Source organism: Strix aluco, chromosome 4 (assembly GCF_031877795.1).
Source record: "Strix aluco isolate bStrAlu1 chromosome 4, bStrAlu1.hap1, whole genome shotgun sequence".
Taxonomy (NCBI): Eukaryota; Metazoa; Chordata; class Aves; order Strigiformes; family Strigidae; genus Strix; species Strix aluco.
Window position 1 is genome coordinate 81,098,009 of NC_133934.1, and position 19,689 is coordinate 81,117,697.

The 19,689-nt window shown below is 38.4% G+C and overlaps 1 protein-coding gene across 3 annotated transcripts in view; it reads left to right on the forward strand.

The window, feature by feature from the left end:
- EDNRA (endothelin receptor type A) overlaps positions 1-18,447 on the forward strand; it is a 35,007-nt gene extending 16,560 nt beyond the window's left edge. For all 3 annotated transcript variants that reach the window (XM_074823783.1, XM_074823781.1, XM_074823782.1), the window contains exons 4-8: positions 6,995-7,193; positions 11,689-11,841; positions 13,979-14,112; positions 14,517-14,625; positions 16,497-18,447. In XM_074823783.1, the coding sequence (XP_074679884.1) occupies positions 6,995-7,193; positions 11,689-11,841; positions 13,979-14,112; positions 14,517-14,625; positions 16,497-16,637 (736 nt within the window). In that variant the 3' untranslated portion in view covers positions 16,638-18,447. The remainder of the gene's footprint in view (positions 1-6,994; positions 7,194-11,688; positions 11,842-13,978; positions 14,113-14,516; positions 14,626-16,496) is intronic.
- The last annotated feature ends 1,242 nt before the right edge of the window (positions 18,448-19,689 follow it).

Consider the following 19,689-nt stretch of genomic DNA (forward strand, 5'->3'; position numbering starts at 1 on the left):
TATCATCTGGTGCTACTCTTCTAAATGGTTGCAGAGAATGCGTGTTAGAAAACGGATGTATCAGCCAGATTCTGATATTGGCTAACATGAAGTAAATCTAGGTTAATTCAGCATGAAATCAGGATCTGAGAGTACCTTCAGACAAGTAAGGTCGGGCACTGGAAGTAGCATAGTCACATCAATACAAAATTCCACATCAGCTAATGTTTGCTTTTTAGTATGGAAAATGAGTAAATATGGAATTGTGTGCTGTCACAGCTGGACTGCTGTCTACAGGCAAGTTATTTTTTTTCTTAAAAAAGCTCCTGAAAACTATCACATTTATAGTTATTTTGGGTGTCTATATATAGAATTCTATGAGGTAGAAAAAGATAAGAGTCAATTGGTATAATGAATTCAGAGTTCCATAGCTTTGATAATTGTTGACTCTCTGTCCCTCTTGCAGACTACAGCCTTAATTTAGAACAAGATTTTTTTTCCTACAAGGACTGTTCTCTGTGCTAACTACATCCTGTTGTGAAACTCCACTCATTACTACTGCCCCTCTCACAAAGTGACTTGCACTGACTGTATTAAGGTTTAACTGTGCATGCCCAAGAGGAAACAATGTCCACTCACACGTGGAGAGGGTTTTAAGAGGCTGACAGAAAACACCAAACCAGCCATTCACCCTTCAGAGGAAGTTCACATTTGTTTCAGATGCCTCTCAGGCATTTTTAAACTCTAGGTCATGATGGTGACGAAAGTCTGACTCTTTTTCTAAACAGTGCCTGACTGTGACTAAGAGGAAGGATATTTCCCTTCCTGAGCTTTTACTCTTGCTTATGTCTTGGGCATAATGATTTTGATGAAGAAATGGTTTTAAGACCAGTGAAGATATGGATCTCATTTAATATGTATACACCCTCTTCTTGACTGCATACCAAATTGCATAGAACAGTAATCTCAGGGTAGTTACTTTCATCTGGCCCAACTTGCAGTAAGTGTATTAGATAAGTAAAGATTTTACCACTAAAACAAAGCTCTAAGAGCTTTATTGTATTAAGAGCTTTGCAATCAACACACTGCTGGCTATCTTTAAAATGAAGAACAGCTGTGACCTCTCACAATGAAGAGGGATAGATCGATATCAGCAATAGTAGTGACATTTAAGAACTGTTCTAACACTAATCTTGACAGTGACTGCTTCTTACATCCTTGATCAAGTCTCGTACCTTTTCTGTAATGCTTTCCCTCTTATAAAGGGTTGACGATACTTGCAGAACAGAAACATGTTACACTACTGGGCCATTTGAACAACAAATTTTCTAACGCAGTCAAAAGGAACAGGGAAACAAAAGCACCTATTCTGTAAGACAGCAGGCACAGGGGACTGATAGTCCACAGACAAGCTATAGCCCATGATTTAATTTTCATATACTCCTTGATTTAATTTCATAAGGCCCACAATACATTTTCTTTTTTAATTCTGATTAGATGCCACTATAGTAAAATTCATCCAAATTGTTCCAAAAACTAATCCAGGCCATGGCAAAAACCACCACCATGCTGCATTAATGAGACCAATACTGGAAGGCTAACTAGAGTTCTATAATTATTCTTTACCAAAGAATGATGAAATTACGAAGAGGGCATAGAAAAGCATCAGAAATGATTCAGCGGCCTTACAGATCTCAATTTGTTGCTTATCAAAAACAATACTAAAGAAACCACTTAAATGTAATATCCAAGTACTGAAATACAGATGATGCATCAGATATCCATGAGGTCTTTAGCTTAGCAAAGAAAGATATAATAAGAACCTATAGAACAAGGTTTCAGCCAGACAAATTCCAAATGAAAATAAGGTACACATTTTTAACAATGAGGGTGAATAACTACAAGAAGAAACCAGCAGGGAAAGGCAAAGGTGTCCTTCTCTTAATGTTCTCAGATCAAGTCAGGATGTCCTTCTGAAAGAAATGCTTTAAGCAAGTTGTTATAACTAGATAGGAGTGCAAAATATTTAATTGTATGTATGAATACTTCATGATGTAATGATCCCTGGTCCTTAAATACTGTGCATCTCTAAATATAAGTGGCAGGAGGGACTGCAGATCCATGAGAAGTAAGTTGGAATAAATAGCTAAGAATGGGAGAAGAAGGAGGAGAAGAAAACAGGAGAGAGAGCAACTGAAGAGCCCAATATACTAAAGTTGGCAGCACATGCATGAGTAGTAGAAAATGAAAAGAGGAGAGGGAAGAGGAGCCACAACATTAAACAGAGAAAAGAAAATGACCTGGAAAAGAACTGAATATTTTAGACAAGGTTGGAAACAAGAAGGAAACAAAGAAAAAACAGAAAAGTAAGACAAAACACATGCACACAGATTTTAGGTTGGGGAATTAAATGTAATGCATGATGCATGTATTTTATGTCAGTTCCCTGGCAGATATCCTATATTTTCTAAGTATGAGGGAAACAAACCCTGCAGTATTTTCCCACTCATAATTATGGGAGGTTTGTGGCTAGACAAGGATCCTATATATTACATAACTCACAGAACACCTACTTTTTCAAACCACTATTTTTCAAATCACTCGTACAGAGTGAGTAGAGACCAAGTAACTGCAGGTTAATATGCATTTGGCAAATTCTGATCTAATTACTGACCTTCTTATGCTTTAGCTGAAACCATTCATAAAATTCTTCAGCCAGTAATTCCTTATCTGATAGTTATTTGAATTGTGAACTGAAAAATAATTGTTAATAAAATGCATACAGGACCTAAATCCTTACTGCTATGCATACTGATCTTCTCATGTGCAAAACAGATGTAACTCAAACAGAACAGGTACAAAAATGCAAGAAAGGAAAGAATTGAATTCACAATTTACAATCCATTTGTTGCCACTTACATAGTTACCTGGGTGACACAACATAAACTTTACATTTCTTACTTGCAAAATATATACAGTCTACAGGTCCCTGTTTGATAAGAACATCATTCAGTCAAGGATGAGATAGTATCATGTACTTTGTGCAGCTGATGGGACCAATTGTAAAATTACCAGTCAGTAGAAAGTAAACTTCAAATCAATTGTTAAATTTTCACAGTTCACAAATATTTGAGTATTTGTATGAACGGTTATGTTTCTATGAATAATCCACTAAATATTCCGTTTAGTCATTAAAGCCAAGATTTTATGTTTGGTAAAATGAAATATGAGAGAATCACAAATTGCTCAAAATTAAATTTGAATTTTAATATGAATAAATATGTGTGAGAAGATATGATGCTGAATGTTACTTTCTCAATTATCTCAGTATAGTTTATTTGTTTTGACGCTCTCAGAATTCCAGTCTCACAGACCTCCTCCCCATGAGTGAACCATTGCCTCCCTCCTTTCTGATATTCTTTGAGGATAAGGATGCCTTTAGAAGATGTTTTTATTTTTAATCTGCAAGTCCAAAATGTAGTTTGCTTTAATATGTTCAAAATCTTTATACATACATTTCTGTTAAAATGATGTACCAAGAACCTGTCCGTAGTACACTGTGTCTATGCTGTGTGTGATATTGCTATACATATCAAAGCAAAAGTTTCTGGTCTGCTTACTGCAAGAATGATGGCATACAAGGCTCTGACACCTTCCAGTGATGTTCTGTTATAATGCTTTCTGAAGTTTTTGTGAGGGGCTTACGGCCTGATCTTGAATGCATTCATGCATCTTCTTTCCTCTAACATTGAGGCTACAGGGGATTTAATTCACAAGTGTTCTGTCCTGTTAATAAGCACACTTCCAAACAAAAAAGGGGGTGTGATACAGGAAATCAGAAGAAATACTCTGTGTGTGAATCCCAATTAGTGTCTTGGTTAGAGGAGAGGTGAGGAAGCCTTTTAATGACAGAGTTTTACTGACCTTTGTAGCCTAGATCCTATATCCCTTCACTAATGTGGTTTTTTTTTTTTTTCCCTATCGGAAGCTCTTCATTCCTTCCATCTCAGAAATTCAAAATCCAATACTTCCCAGTACGCTGAAAGCATCCTCACCCAGAGCTCTCAACAACTCTTTTCCTTAAACAACATGCCAAAATTCTCTGTTCCTTCCAATCACCTCTCTACCATCCCACCCTAAGCCTTCCACAACCTAATCCTCCAACCTAAAGCTTTCTGATCTGAATTCCCCTGTTCTTTCCTTCCCTTGCCAAAGCCCACCCAGCCCTGCAACTCAAGAGCCTACATACTCAGAAATTGTATCCTCCTGGTCTGTTGAGGGCATCTCCTTTCCCCAAACCTTTCACCTTCCTTGTGCCTGCTGGTATGCCCTTTGGTACTCCAGTTAGCTGCTGTCATCAGCTAAAATCACCACCCATTTGCTTTTCTCTGAAAAACTTCACCTTGGCTTGTGCCTTGGAAAGGCATTAAGAATAGAGGTGGCAGCTGCACATGTAACCAAATGTATCTGCCTGGACTCAGGGGAGCAGAAAATGAGGGCATGTCTGAGGAATAATACTTGCCATAGTCAGGACAGTAAAGTGACACAGCTCCTGACAATTTATAATCTGCTTTGGAGACTTCCTAGTCTGACATTTTTTTAAAGCAGATGAACAACTTTTTTTGACTTGTTTTCTCCTCAGCTAAAGACGACTGTTTCATCAGTGGATGCTATGATATATCCACGTAGCACTGTAATTCCAAATGGGAAGGTGCTATTATTTAGAGGAAGTAAAATAAGCAGTTTAGAAATTGTTACATCACCAAAGACAGAAAGCTCTCCAACATGCATTTCAGATTATTAGAAGATCAGAAATAATATATTTGTTCTTTCCACAATTTTTAGATAGCACTGTCTTTGTTAAATTGTTGGAAATGCTAAGTAGCTAGTTTACTGCAGTTATTGCTAGGCAACAGTTGAGTCTGCTACTGAAAATTTTATTTATGGTCTGGTTTATACTCTGTATTGTATGTCTATCAGTCTTCTCCAAATAATTTTTGAACTTTTTGACCAGTTGACGGAGAGGTTGAGGTCTCAAAGCTAATAAATTTCTGCAAGTTCCTTGAAAACCGGCAGACAAGTAGAGGAGAAAGACCCTCTCAGTTCCCTGACTGGGGGAAAGGCTGCAGCCTGGTAACAAGAATCCTCCAGCATTGAAGGGACAGAGAAGGTAAAGAGAGGGAAAGGAAAAGGGAGAAATGCATCGGCTGTTTTTGAAACTTCTTTAAGATTTTGTACCTTTTCCCAAGATTACAGTTATGAGATGCATACACATAGGAAAACAGGTTTCAATAATTCCACTTTTTACAGAGAAAATTGCTATCTAAGGGATAAAGTAGTGGGAAAATATGTTGGGTTTGCCATGTACAGACTTCTTAGCCATGCACTTCAGTTTCTCATCAGAAAGATGATGCAGAGGCTGAGATAGCTGTCAGACAGTCCTAAGTAGCACCCAGTTGTAGTCTAAGGCAAATACAGAGCATGCAGCATAAACCCAGTATTTTTAACATTGAATACTGTAAATAGAACAAATGTATCTTCATTTCTGGTCACAAGTAGTGTTCGCCAGGGTTCGGTTTTGGGGCCACTCCTGTTTAACATCTTTATTGATGATCTAGACGAGGGGATCGAGTGCACCCTCAGTAAGTTTGCAGATGACACCAAGTTGGGTGAGAGTGTTGATCAGCTCGAGGGTAGGGAGGCTCTGCAGAGAGACCTGGACAGGTTGGAGCGATGGGCTGAGGCCAACTGGATGAGTTTCAATAAGGCCAAATGCCAGGTGCTGCACTTCAGCCACAACAACCCCCAGTAGCGCTACAGGCTTGGGGAGGAGTGGCTGAAGAGCTGCCAATCAGAGAGGGACCTGGGGGGGTGATTGACAGCCAGCTGAACATGAGGCAACAGTGTGCCCAGGTGGCCAAGAAGGCCAATGGTATCCTGGCTTGCATCAGAAATAGCGTGGCCAGCAGGGACAGGGAAGGGATTTTACTCCTGTACTCGGCACTGCTGAGGATGCACCTCAATTACTGTGTTCAGTTTTGGGCCCCTCACTACAAAAAGGCCATTGAATTACTTGAGCGTGTCCAGAGAAGGGCAACGAAGATGGTGAAGGGTCTGGAGCACATGTCATACGAGGAGTGGCTGAGGGAACTGGGGGGGTTTAGTCTGGAGAAGAGGAGGGTGAGGGGAGACCTCATCACCCTCTACAACTCCCTGAAAGGAGGTTGCAGAGAACTGGGGATGAGTCTCTTGAACCAAGGAACAAGCGCCAGGACAAGAGAGAATGGCCTCAAGCTGCACCAGGGGAGGGTTAGACTGGATATTAGGAAGTATTTCTTCCCAGAAGGGGTTGTTGGGTGTTGGAATGGGCTGCCCAGGGCAGGGGTGGAGTCCCCATCCCTGGAGGTGTTTAAGAGTCGGGTTGACCCAGCGCTGAGGGATCTGGTGGAGTTGAGAACTGTCAGTGTGAGGTTAATGGTTGGACTGGAGGATCTTCAAGGGATTTTCCAACCTAGATGATTCTGTGATTCTGTGATTTCATGAAGAGTATTTTTACGGTATTTCATTGCATGGAAGCTGACCACTTCAGATAGCACTGGTGTTACAGCCGAGGTAGCTGAAGGAAATAGCTGGTTTGTATCTATTAGAATAGCTTGTGTGCCTGGAAGCTTTTTTTCTTCTGTCAGTTGATCTAGTGAAAGATATAGTCTGTCCTCACAAACCTTGCCTACTTTAATTAGCAATCATTAGTATGATCCACATAGCAGAATTCCACGCAATCCTGTGCCTAAGCAGAACAGTTGCAGACGGCGTTCTGCTCATCCACCCCTTGATGTGCTCTGCTGTGTCTTAGCTGACTTGATAGCTGGCAGAGCCCCTGGAACAGGCAGAAAAAACAAACAATACAAGTCTAAGATGCCAGCTTTAGGATTTTACTTAATATGTAAAATTAAACCAAGATCTTTGAATTTAAGGAAGAAATTGAAGGTTGGAAACTAATGCCTGTCTCTTTCAGGTATAGAGCAGTTGCCTCCTGGAGCCGTGTTCAGGGAATTGGAATCCCTATGATCACTGCTATTGAAATTTTCTCCATTTGGCTTCTGTCCTTCATACTGGCTATTCCAGAAGCAATTGGTTTTGCTGTGGTACCTTTCAGATACAAGGATGAAGGTTATGTTACCTGCATGCTCAATCCTACAAATAAATTTATGTTGGTAAGTAAAATCTTTTCTTCTCTTTTTGGAATCCATAGTATATAGGTTAGACAATTAAGATACTGGATTATAATATGCTTTATTCATCCATTAAAGTGCAAAATGTATTTTAATGTATATTGGTGCAAAGAGGATCCTTCATTTACAGTGACATGTCTCTACTGTCAGCCAGAGATACTAAATGGGACTTCACAACATTTTCATTTCTTCAGTACTGAGGATTCTTAATACAGAAATTTGCAATTTGGGCCTGATCAAAGTACAATCAAGAGATGTTTCAGGTAGCCAGAGCCTTGGAAGGTATTGTGTTTCTAGGTATAACACCTTGGAGCTTCTAACTGTCAAAAACCATGTTTTACCATGATTAGTCATCATTTTGCATGCAGTAGCCAGCTCTTTTGGCAGATAAAGAAAAGGGTGGGGCCGTGCTCTAACATAACTTTTCTTATTCTATATGCACTTACAAAGTCAAACAGAGAATAATCCCTTCTTTTACAAGAAATCATGACTAGAAATCTGACAGACTCACGTCTCCAACCTAGATAGCATGGGCACTGAGCTGTCATCTAGATAGAGCAGCTTAAGAGCGAAAGAAGTGCCTGAGACACACCAGGCTGCTTTGGCATGTTTTATAGCCCTCATCCTCTGTGCTACTGCAGTTTAACAGTTGCCAGCACCCACAGTAGCTTGCTCAAAGCAAGTCAGGTGAGTAGTCACTACAGAATTAATAGATCTTTACTGCTTAGGGGTATAGTGATTTTCCACCTGGCCTTACACTGAGAAAATGGGAAAATGGTATCTTAATTTTTTCCTCGTGACCCCAAAGAAGGGCCAGACACCATTCACCCAGTAATAAAAAAAGAGCAACATTTTGTTTTGTCTTAGAGAGGGCAGATAGTGCAAAGTCTAAGGTCTTAAGGGAAGCTCCATATTTTTTTCCAGACTAGAATTTTCTATCATAGAGTGCAAATTTGACTTTTTTTGAATATCTGTCCTCCTTTTATTGAATCAGAACATGGCATAGGCTAGAATTGGAAGGATAGGGCAACATAGAACAAGGAAATTTAGAAAATAAAAAGTGTGGATGATTTTTCAGAGATGATGTTTTTCAGAGGAACATCCCCAACTTTCATAGGGTTACACAGACTGCAGGGATTGCAGAAAGAGCAAAAGGCAGTTGCAAGAGAAGACAAAAGGAATTCCCTAATGGAAATAATTAATGGAGGTGAAGATGGAGTGGAATTGCCCAGTATGTACTATATCTTTGTTTCTAAACTCTACAGACTATGTAACTGCAGATACTGTAGTTATAAGAATATGATTTATGAAATGCACACTGCAGCAAATTTCCCTTTTGTAACGGCTGTTTTTCTCCACAAATGTGCCTGGACAATCTTCACTTCCTCTCTCCCTAAGAAAAAGAATAGTTTTCTCTCTTCACAAAAAACACGACAGTTCAGGTCTTCCATAAGCATGCTAACTTCAATGATTATTCTTCTGTTCTTAATGTGGTAAGTAGAATAGTTGTTTTGTTTTATTAGCAGGAATTATTAGCTTTTACTTGGTCAGTATAATTCAAAAGCTTCAAATCTCCCCATGACAGTTTGATTTTCAAGGAAACAAACCAGCATTTATGTCCAAGAAGGCCAATGGTATCCTGGCTTGCATCAGAAATAGCGTGGCCAGCAGGGACAGGGAAGGGATCTTACCCCTGTACTGGGCACTGCTGAGGACGCACCTCGATTACTGTGTTCAGTTTTGGGCCCCTCACTACAAAAAGGCCATTGAATTACTTGAGCGTGTCCAGAGAAGGGCAACGAAGATGGTGAAGGGTCTGGAGCACAGGTCTGATGGGGAGCAGCTGAGGGAACTGGGTGTGTTTAGTTTGGAGAAGAGGAGGCTGAGGGGAGACCTCATAGCCCTCTACAACTCCCTGAAAGGAGGTTGCAGAGAACTGGGGATGAGTCTCTTTAACGAAGTAACAAGCAATAGGACAAGAGGGAATGGCCTCAAGTTGTGCCAGGGAAGGTTTAGACTAGATATTAGGAAGCATTTCTTTCCAGAAGGGGTTGTTAGGCGTTGGAATGGGCTGCCCAGGGAGGTGGTGGAGTCCCCATCCCTGGAGGGGTTTAAGAGTAGGGTCGACACAGCGCTGAGGGATCTGGTGGAGTTGGGAACTGTCAATGTTAGGTTAATGGTTGGACTAGATGATCTTCAAGGTCTTTTCCAACCTGGATGATTCTGTGATTCTGTGTGATTCTGTCCAAACTGAGAGTAGATGTTGGACATGTCAGTCAAAATGTAGAGTGTTTTGTTTCAATGTGTTGCAAGCAAGTACAAACATGAGATTAAATGGAAATGCTATTTAACCTTAACTATAGAATCTATAGAATTTACTACCACAAACACCACAATAAACAATGACTAAACTTTGGGAAGGATTTATGATTAACTTTCGGTTTTAACAGGAGCTTCATTCATGTTTAAAGCTATCCTTGAAAGACTTAAAAGATTCATGCTAAGCCATGATTCCCAAGAGGCTGAGTGCACTAGGAAACTTGTTTAAAATGCACATTTCCTGTAGAAAACCAGTTCCATGTGGGCTTTCAAGACCAACAAAAGAATGTCTACTTCTCTTAAATCAACCCAATTTTGGGCTTTGATGTAAGCTTTGTGAAACTCAGATTCCACAATTAATGATTTACAGACATTTCTGTGTAGGTTTTATAACTCCACATGCCAGGTCCTCATACAGAATTGGGTTGGTCAGGGTTGTGACACAGAACTCTATGTGTGTTTTCTTGACTGACAGGCAATGCTCACGAAGACAGTAGACTGATATGACAGAAAGCTTTCCTTGTAAACATAGCACGGATTCACACAGTACACATTTTGTTGTGCTGCCCAACCAATATGATTCCAGTCTGACTTGGAGGAATTTGCCACGGAAAAGATAATTGTCTCCATGTATTTGTAATCCTTTTCTCTGCAGAAGGAGTGGTAATTAGATTTCCCCTCAGTACAAACTCTTCAAATATGAGGCGTATTGTTTTCTGGTTTTCTGCTGGCAGAAGCTCTGTTCCCAGTGGGGGAAATTCTGCCCCCATGGAGAGCACAACTACGGAGCAGAGTGTAGCCCCTCCTCACGCAGGGATGAGGCTAATGAGGAGGAGGAAAAAAGCTAATCAACACATTTCAGAATGTCCTGTGAGGTGGGGTTGTGGCCTAGATATCAGCAGCATACTCTAAAGTAGCAAGTTCTTTAAGCAGCTGACTGTGTTGGGGCAGAGGGAGAAAAATAAAAAGCATTCCCTTTTTCTTAGTAAATCTAGTGTAACTAAAGCAGATTTTAAAATGGACATTATTAAATACTAGTCTATTAATTGCATCCATTTTTTTAATCTTTCAGAGTTTAGTCTTGTGCAGTTTTAAATGTAAACAAGATGTCAGAAGTTTGACTTTTTCAAACAGGATTCATATAATCCTCAGTTATTAGCATTTTGACATTTGGTGTGGGAACTGTGATGTTACAAGAGCACTTCCGCTAGGAATAAACAAGCTAGGGGAAAGATTATGAGAAAGAAGGTTCCCTTTTACACACATCCATTTCAGTGACTAATAACATAGAGACAGGAAGTATTTAAAATCATATTTCTCTGCACACTTTTAAAAAACCAAGATACAATATTTTCTCAAGTCTGAAAATATATTCATCTACAGAAAAGAGTAATTTTAAATGTTTTGTCAAACGTAGTATTTCCCGTAATACATAAATGTATTAACTTAAACCACAGCTTAAATCAGAGCTAACAAAATTACACAACAAAGTATTGCTACTCTATCAAGTCCTCAGTGTCCTGTCACAAAAGGCAAATGGTATGAATGGCAGGCAAAGGGTTAAAAGTAACTGTACCACTAGAAGCCACCCATCCTAAGCTTTGCATATATCACACAAACACTTATGAAGTGGCTCCTATCTGCCCAGTACATAAGCAAACCAACTACCAATCTTTTCACTGATAACAAAAGGTGATTAGACTTACAAAACATTTTGAATTTTCCTTTTTTGGAATCAGAACAGAAGCCATTGAGGTAAATGGCATTTCCTGAGGCAGGCTTTTAGTAAGATTTGTTATCTCAAACTGACACTGTGTACATTTTGGCATGTCTTTTTCATGAAACTGGATTCCAGTTTCCATGAATGAGTGTAAATGTTCAGAAAACACAACCAAAAAAAATTTATACCAATCCAAGACAGATTGCAACAAAGGTACAGGCAGGCTATCTGTAAGGTAAAATAAATGTTTACACTGCCACAATTCCCATTTTGATGGTGGTCCAAAATAGGTCAACAATAAGAAATTTTACATAATTTGTGCTGTTTACGAATAGACACATACCAGCGTACCAACTGTCAGGTTTTCCAAGACTTTTCTGTGGTACTTTCCATTGAATCACAAGAAAAAATCTTCTCTTTTCTTTACCTTATCTACAGTTCTACAAAGATGCAAAGGATTGGTGGCTGTTTGGTTTCTATTTCTGCATGCCACTGGCATGTACTGCCATCTTTTATACGCTAATGACTTGTGAAATGTTAAACAGAAGAAACAGCAACTTGAGGATCGCTCTCAGTGAACACCTTAAACAGGTAAATATTAGGAACACCGATGTTTGAAAATACTGTTCTTCTCTCTTTGGGTTAGCTTAGAAATGTTTCGAAGTGTACTTGAATATAATAAATTGCAGAAATAGAATGTGAGGATGTAGGCTATTTATGACGTTAAGGTATTTATTAAAACCGGGAATACAAGACTAAATCATAGTATAAGGAGGTATTGAAGACAGCACACTCAGGAAACTAGCCGGTTTCTTTCTTTTCTTAAGTTTGTATGACAGTTGTGCTCTCCTGCTCTTTAACCTCATATCACTACTGGCTAAATGCTTTGAAATTCAACTACAAAGATTTTCCAAAAAAATGTTTATTTTTATTCATAAAGATATGACTCCATGGGTCCTCCCTACTTTTGGCATGCTTTGATATGCAACTTTAGTTTCATATAAAAAGCAGCTGTAGAATAACCTGGTTTAGAGTGGATTTTTTTTTTCAGGGTTAGTGCACTGTTGCAGTACCACTACTGTAGCTGCTTTGAAAAGAGCAACAGGAGAATAGTACAAACAAATGATCATAGAGTCAAGTCACTCACAGAAACGTCAGATCTCACTTTGCTGGTTTTGCAGCACTGTCTGATGTTTAATTTCTAACTGAAATTGTAAAAACAGTCTTTTCCCCTGTGTTAACATCAGCTCCTCAAATTCTACTCTTTCTTTCAAATTCCACATTGACAGATGTGAATCTCCAAAGCAGCCCCCTCTGCATCGGAGTGAGTTCTCTCAGAGGTTTCCTCCTCTGTTGGTTCATTCCAGATCAGGGCAGAACGGGAAAATCCCCCCCTTGTGCAGATCCTCCACTTTTTCCCGTCATCAGGCCCCGTGGCTTGCAACACAGTCTGTCCTAGGGCCACACACAAACTACTCCACCCACCAGAACTAGAATGGTCTGTACTGGGTGGGGGAACACACCCTCCCACTTACCCACCCTGACATGCAGTGCCCAGCAAGCTACTCAGACTGGTTGCTGGAGAACGACCTTACGCCACAATTTACAAATGCTTGTCATCTTAACTGTCACCTTTTGCTCTTCTTTCTTTCTTCCTTCCCTACAGCCTTGTCCACATCAATGTCTAGTCATGCTCCTTTTCATATTTTGATAAAAACTGATATAAGAAAGAAGAAAAATTAAGGCATATTCAAAGCCTGACAAGACTTACTGACTTTAAGTTTTTTAATGACAGAACCATGACATGCTCATTATTGTTACATTACAGTGGCAGTTTCAGAAAGTGGTATTCTTACCCCTTCATATGCTTCTCTGTAAAATCCATGCCTACCAAACACCATGGTATGCATTGTCAAAAATCCACTAAAACATCTGTAAATCTCTAGGGCCATATAAAATATCCATTAAATTTAAATTATTTCCTGACTAAGTATTATGAGATTAAGATGTAATACAGACATTTCTGAAATTTTGTTTGTAGAGGAACTATTTACTTAAGAACATCAAGATCACATAGCAAGGATCACATAGCATAATTAATATACTGTGCAGTTTCCCTTTATGTAACATGATGCATACTAAATACAAAATAATACATCAGAGAGAATTTGACATCCTGACTAGGTATGTGGTTGAATGGAACTTTTATTGCCAATTGATTTAGCTGCCTTGTGTTTACATATTGCCCCACATCAAGGATTAGAGACAAGTGGTTTATCAAGCAGGTGTGATCCCAGTTTCTCTCATATGTGAAGAAGTTTTCTTGCAGATTATGCATGTTTCTGAAGAAGGAGGTTTATCTGAGGAATTGCCAGAAAACTAATCCAGTGTAGAGGAATAAGAAGGGCTAAGAAAGCAATCAGGTTCAGGAAAGCCCAGCAGTGGATTTTCATTGACTAACATCTACAATGTTCTGTCAGTGACCTGTGTGCTCCAGCTGCTCCAGTCTCAGTGGTGAGCAGGTTCTGTTGAGGATGGCCAGAATCAAGAACATGACAGGCCCCATAAAAAACAGTTCAGGGATATCAGGTAGTCTGGAAGCTGCACCTTGGGAATCCTTGCATGCTTTATCTAGATTACTTATTTTACCGCCAACATCACTATGCTACAATCACCTACCAGTATGAATTAGGCACTCAGTCATAGTTATCTTTACTTCTTTTTCTAGCGTCGAGAAGTTGCAAAGACAGTTTTCTGTTTAGTAGTGATTTTTGCTCTTTGCTGGTTCCCTCTCCATTTGAGCCGAATTTTGAAGAAAATGGTATACAACGAAAGAGACCCCGGCAGATGTGAACTGCTCAGGTACTTCATTTTCTATGTCAATCAATTGTTTATACGGAAAAAATACAAAGCTGCACACTTGGAGTTTATGTGAGAAATGTCATTGTGCATGCAACTGTGGTGTTAGAAGAGCAAACACTTTATTTTATGACTTTTCAGCTGCATCCGTTTTCAGGGGTTTCAGTTTTAATAGGGTAGCATAATTTCAATAAACATCATCTGTCACTACTGCAATCACTTTCCTCTGGCTTTTGTGAACTTCTGTGAGGCAGGTTATTATAGATGTGGCATGACACAAGATTAGATAGAGGGAGTTAGGTAGAGAATTAGTTTCTGTGACAGAAGAGATTGTAACCACAAAGAGCAGGTATGCTTCTACGGTGTACAAACAGTTTAAATGTTTTGCTTTCTCTTTTGTTGCCTAGTTTCTTGCTGCCATTGGATTATATCAGCATCAACCTAGCAACCATGAACTCTTGTATAAACCCAATAGCTCTGTATTTTGTGAGCAAGAAGTTTAAAAACTGTTTCCAGGTAAGATCTTCTTGATAAGATTTTATGTCCAGTTAATGAACTGTATTAAAACCACTTAGTTACTATCTATTTTTAGCAGTTGGGAGAAGAGGCATGCAAAGGAATGAAAGATTATAAATTGTCTACTTTACCAGCTAGCAGCTCACATAGCACACATACCAAACTGAAAGTGGAACTATTCGCTTTATCTGAAATGCTAAACCAGTAAATAAGTTTGACACAGTCCTCATATTTAAACATGTAAACTGAGATAGACACGCTTTTGTAAGTACTATTTATCTACATGTAACGTGTCCATGAAATAGAATTTGGTCGATAATGTATTTTCCACTCTAGATGAAGACAAAGAACACATGCATAGAACACCAAGCAGTTAATTCCCTTAGTGACTAAAATTTTCAGGCTTGAATACCAAAGCAGGCACCTGAGTTGACTTTGGCAATTAAATATGCATTATGGCTTTTACCTGCATTTTTCCAGTTCCTACACATGAAAATATATTTTAAGGCTAAAATAATTTCCTTGTGACACCATGCCTCTGCAAGTCCCTATTCACCTAATAAACACAATACAGGAAGAAAGAAAATGAGAGCATATAGTGATAAAGAAATTAATGAAATGGAAAAGTAAGACTGAAATAGCTTTATCTGCAAAGAAAAATAAAAGACCACAGGACTGTACCACTAAACTTTAAGTCTGCGAATAAGCAACTCAAGCTTTTGAAAAAATGTAATAAATTATTAGAATAGGGAATACCTGTTTGTCTGTAGCCTGCTCAGATTTACAGTTTTAAGGGATTATTTTCACATGATAAATGGGAACTGTGGAGAGGATAATACGCCTGAACTCAGGTCCTCAGGTGAAGTAACAGTGGGTACTACCAGGCTGCTCCTTGTATCGTTATTCATTCTTCTCATTTGTCCTTCCAAATAAAATTACAACCCAACAATTCTAATTAAAGAATTTTCAGTTATTATTTAATCCTTCCCAGCTTTTCATTATAGCTTACACTTTCCCTTCTAGTATCAAGGTCATTAATTCAGGCAATTTTTCCATTTTGTATTTGAGTTTCTCACCATACCTCTGTTGGTGTTTTACATACCCACCCATAGATAGATAGTACATGGATCTTAAGTCTGGCTTTACCTCTCTGCAAAACTCCCTTCTCATTGAGTTCACAGAAGTCATGGATCTACGGCTGTTACTGCCATTGCTTCTCCAGGGCCCGAACTCTCTCGCCTGAAGTAGAGATTCCATCTGCATAGAATTGGGCACTAGTTTTTTTGTGAAGGGAGGGGAGGATAGATGAAGAAACCTTTCAGAAGAGAGAACTGAACATACCAGCTTGTGAAGAACCCAGGAGCACAATCCTGAATCACTTTCTATTCTTAACTGTTGAAAATGATACATCTCAATATATTCACTATCCTTTTTCCTAAACAGTTCTGTCTTCTTTTAAGATGTGAGAAGAGACCTAAGTCACAGGCTAGGGAATTTTCTTCTTTTCTCTTGCATGCTAAGCAGCACACTGATCCCTAAATTTGAAGTGCAGTGATAAAGAGGGAAAAAAAACCCAACCCTGCTCTTACAATATGTATTGAGTTCTGTCAGTTCTCAATCGATATACTTTAGTCAAACAAATTTCCCTTCTGATACTGTGAAAGTTTTTCTTAAATAAAAGGCACAGGCTGGGCCTAATCTGCTGTGTTTGTGATGTGTTTGCATCCTAAGATAAAAAAATTTGCCTGAGAGCAGAAATCACTCCCTTCATCTAGAATTGTCTATTCATTTCTGAAAAAAAAATATGGCTGGCAATCTGCATAGAGTTTATAGATTTGTGTTAAGCTTTATTTTCTTTTTTTTATTTCCAGTCATGTCTTTGCTGTTGCTGCTCCCAATCTAAGAGTCTAGTGACTTCAGTGCCCATGAATGGAACAAGCATTCAGTGGAAAAATCAAGAACTAAACAATCACAATACAGATCGAAGCAGCCATAAAGACAGCATAAACTGAAAACTAAGGACTCTGATACCACTTCAGAATCAAACAGGAAAAAAAAAGTCACAACAAAGCTATTTCAACAGGAAACCCAGTGACCGTTCCATAATCAATTCAGACATGTGCACCATTGTACCTAATTCTAAAGGTGACTGAGTAGATTGACTGACTATAACTGTGATGTTCTGTGAACTGTGATCCACTGGATGGTAATCCTGTCTCTGAAAATGATATTGATGCAATTATGACAACAAAAAACTGACTTGAACTACACAAGTGTTTGCTCTTCTGAACCAAGCAGGAACTGTCCAGTGTCTGTGACTGGTACAATACAATCTTTTTACCCGATTGTCACCTAGAATTAATCACTCCGGAATTTTTCAGAAGATACCAAAATGGAATCTCTCTGTGACTTATATTTTCTCTCCACCCATTTGTCTTTTAACTTTTATTTGTGCAGTGGATATATTCCATGCACCAGTATGTTTTGCATGTTGTTGTTGTTGTTGTTTTTCAGGTTTATGTTGGAAAATGTTTTGGTCCACACCAGTATTTTATTTACTTATTTTACAATGGATCAGGACATTAGCTGGACAGTTCACATTTGTAGCACTTCAGTACTCAAAAATAGGAAGAGACCATTTAAAGTAGCATCAACATTTGGCACTTAAGCACAGATTAATACCAAAAAAGAGATATTAATAATACAGTACTATACTGTGTTATTTATTCTAATGCTCTATACAAAATAAACATAATAAACATAATCTATATAAGCAAAAAGAATGAAAGATGCCCACAGAGGGGCACCTTACCATGTGTTTTTAATTAACCTGCCATGTTAATTCTTAAATTATATGAACCTATTAATCTATTTAACTATAGCTGCATTAAATCTAAGTCGAAATGAGTGTCAGTGGAACACAGTGAAATGTTACTGAAGTTGTCCAAAGAGTTCTGAGAATATGGTTATTATCATACCAACTATGCACAACACTGCTTACACATCGTGAACATGAGGTTATAGTCATATTGAATGCAGAACTGTGGAAGTCTGTAACAGTTGGATGTGCACAAGGATATTTTGTGACATGCTTACAGAGTTCTTGGTCTTACTCTCACAACATTCGAAGATTTTAATGGGGTTTGATAGTTTATTAGCATTGTTAACCATACAAATACAAAATGGTATATAGAAAATATTGCTTGCATACATGTAAACTGGTGATTTACTTATTTCCATCCATTATGGTTACATGGCAACGGATTCCTTGTTTGGCTATAAAAATTTTTAATAGGTAGCCTTTCATTAAGTAGTGGAATTAAATAGTGTGGTGTAATATATAATATGCCTCATGCACAAATCTGCTAGAAAAGTTATAGCATCTGTTGTGCTAGGCTAAGAAGCAGTAATTAAAATTCCACAATTTTTAAACATCTGCTACATTTCAAGTGAAAGATATAATTCTGCGTATTTTTATTTACGAGGTCAAAATGCTAATGCCTACAGTGACTTCTGCTGCACAAGTTTCCCAAATGTTTACATTCACACAAATCTTCTAAAGTATTATTAAAAAAAAAGTTCTTTAAGTTGGTTTATATAATTCTGTGTGCTTTTGTCTCTGTGACATATATGTGTGTATAAATACATACAAATTTATGTTCATATGATGTTATAAATCTAAGTACAGTATTCTGACAGTGCTCTGTAATAGTGCCTAAGAGCATGGTATTGAATGAGACGGCTGAATTTTATTCAAAACATTTCATCCTCAAACTGTATCAAAAATCATAGTAAATGAGTAACAATGCTTTCCTTTGAGAAGGTTGAATTACTGAGTCTCTCTACATCCTGACACTTTCACTGCTCCTTTGACAGAATGTATTGAGCAGATGATAAAGGTAAACAGAAAACAGACATGAGGAATGGATTTAAGTTGTAAATCGCCCCTTCTTTATTTCAAAGCAGGAAAAAGGTTTGTGCACATTCCCCTCTTCTGTTATTTATCTGGTGGTTAGATGAACCAAAAAATTCATACTATACCAGCCAAAAAATAATCTGATTGTTCAGAAGACAATCTTTTCTACTTGTCTACATAAGACAGCGAGCAGTAAAGACAATTCAGGACAGAAACTTTAGGACTCCTAACTTCTACAAAAAAAAGCATCTACCTGCAAAAGTTTCAGACCCTGAAACAGACCATTTTTAGGCTTTACCAGCACTGATACCAACCACCAGTCATGAAAAGCTAACAGTTTTCCTTCCAGTATTAACACTTCATCTATTGCTTTCAAACCAATAGTTGGCTCTGTTATGTGGCAAAGATATATGCAAGTGTACACACAGAGCATGCTTTAAGACATTTCAGCCTAGATGAAGAAAAATGTCTCCCTACTTCCCAAAGAGCTGGCTGACCTTAGCGGCAGCATTATAAACTACAAAATTTTTAACTGAAGCAAAAAAAGAGGGTAAAGTATCTAACAGATGTGAAAGTGATTTTTAGAATGCGTTAGAATGATTTTTGGCAGCTTACTTAACGGATCAAAGCCTGCAAAAACTAATTGGTGATCTTCATTCCATCTCCTTCAGCCAGTGGAATGACAGACAGAGCCTAAATAACAGTGACAAGTGAGGTCTCAGGAGGTCTCAGGCTCTTTTTTGCCATACATGTTCTTTTGTATTTTCACTGGCAGCTGCTGCTCCCACTCACAAACTGATCATAAGGACAAAGGGTGTTAGGACGTGGCAATTATGGTGAGTGGGGAACTGCTTCTGTAAAACTTACTAAAGTACCTGCTTTTTAATTCTCTCCTGTTCTTCCCCTCATAATGGTAAATATTCCTCCTAGAATTGTATCTGCCCTCAATTCTGAAAAAGCTACCTTTCCAAAAGTACCACAAAAGCCTTCCACAATTCTGAAATTCAACCTTTTTTAATTTTAACCTTTCCTTTTCCTGCCAAGTTCTGCAAAAAGGTGCTCTGGCATTTCTCCTTGTGCATCAAAAACAGTGTAGGTTCAGTTGGGATTTTCCTCTGCTTTTGCACAGAAGCTGTTTTCTCTTTTAC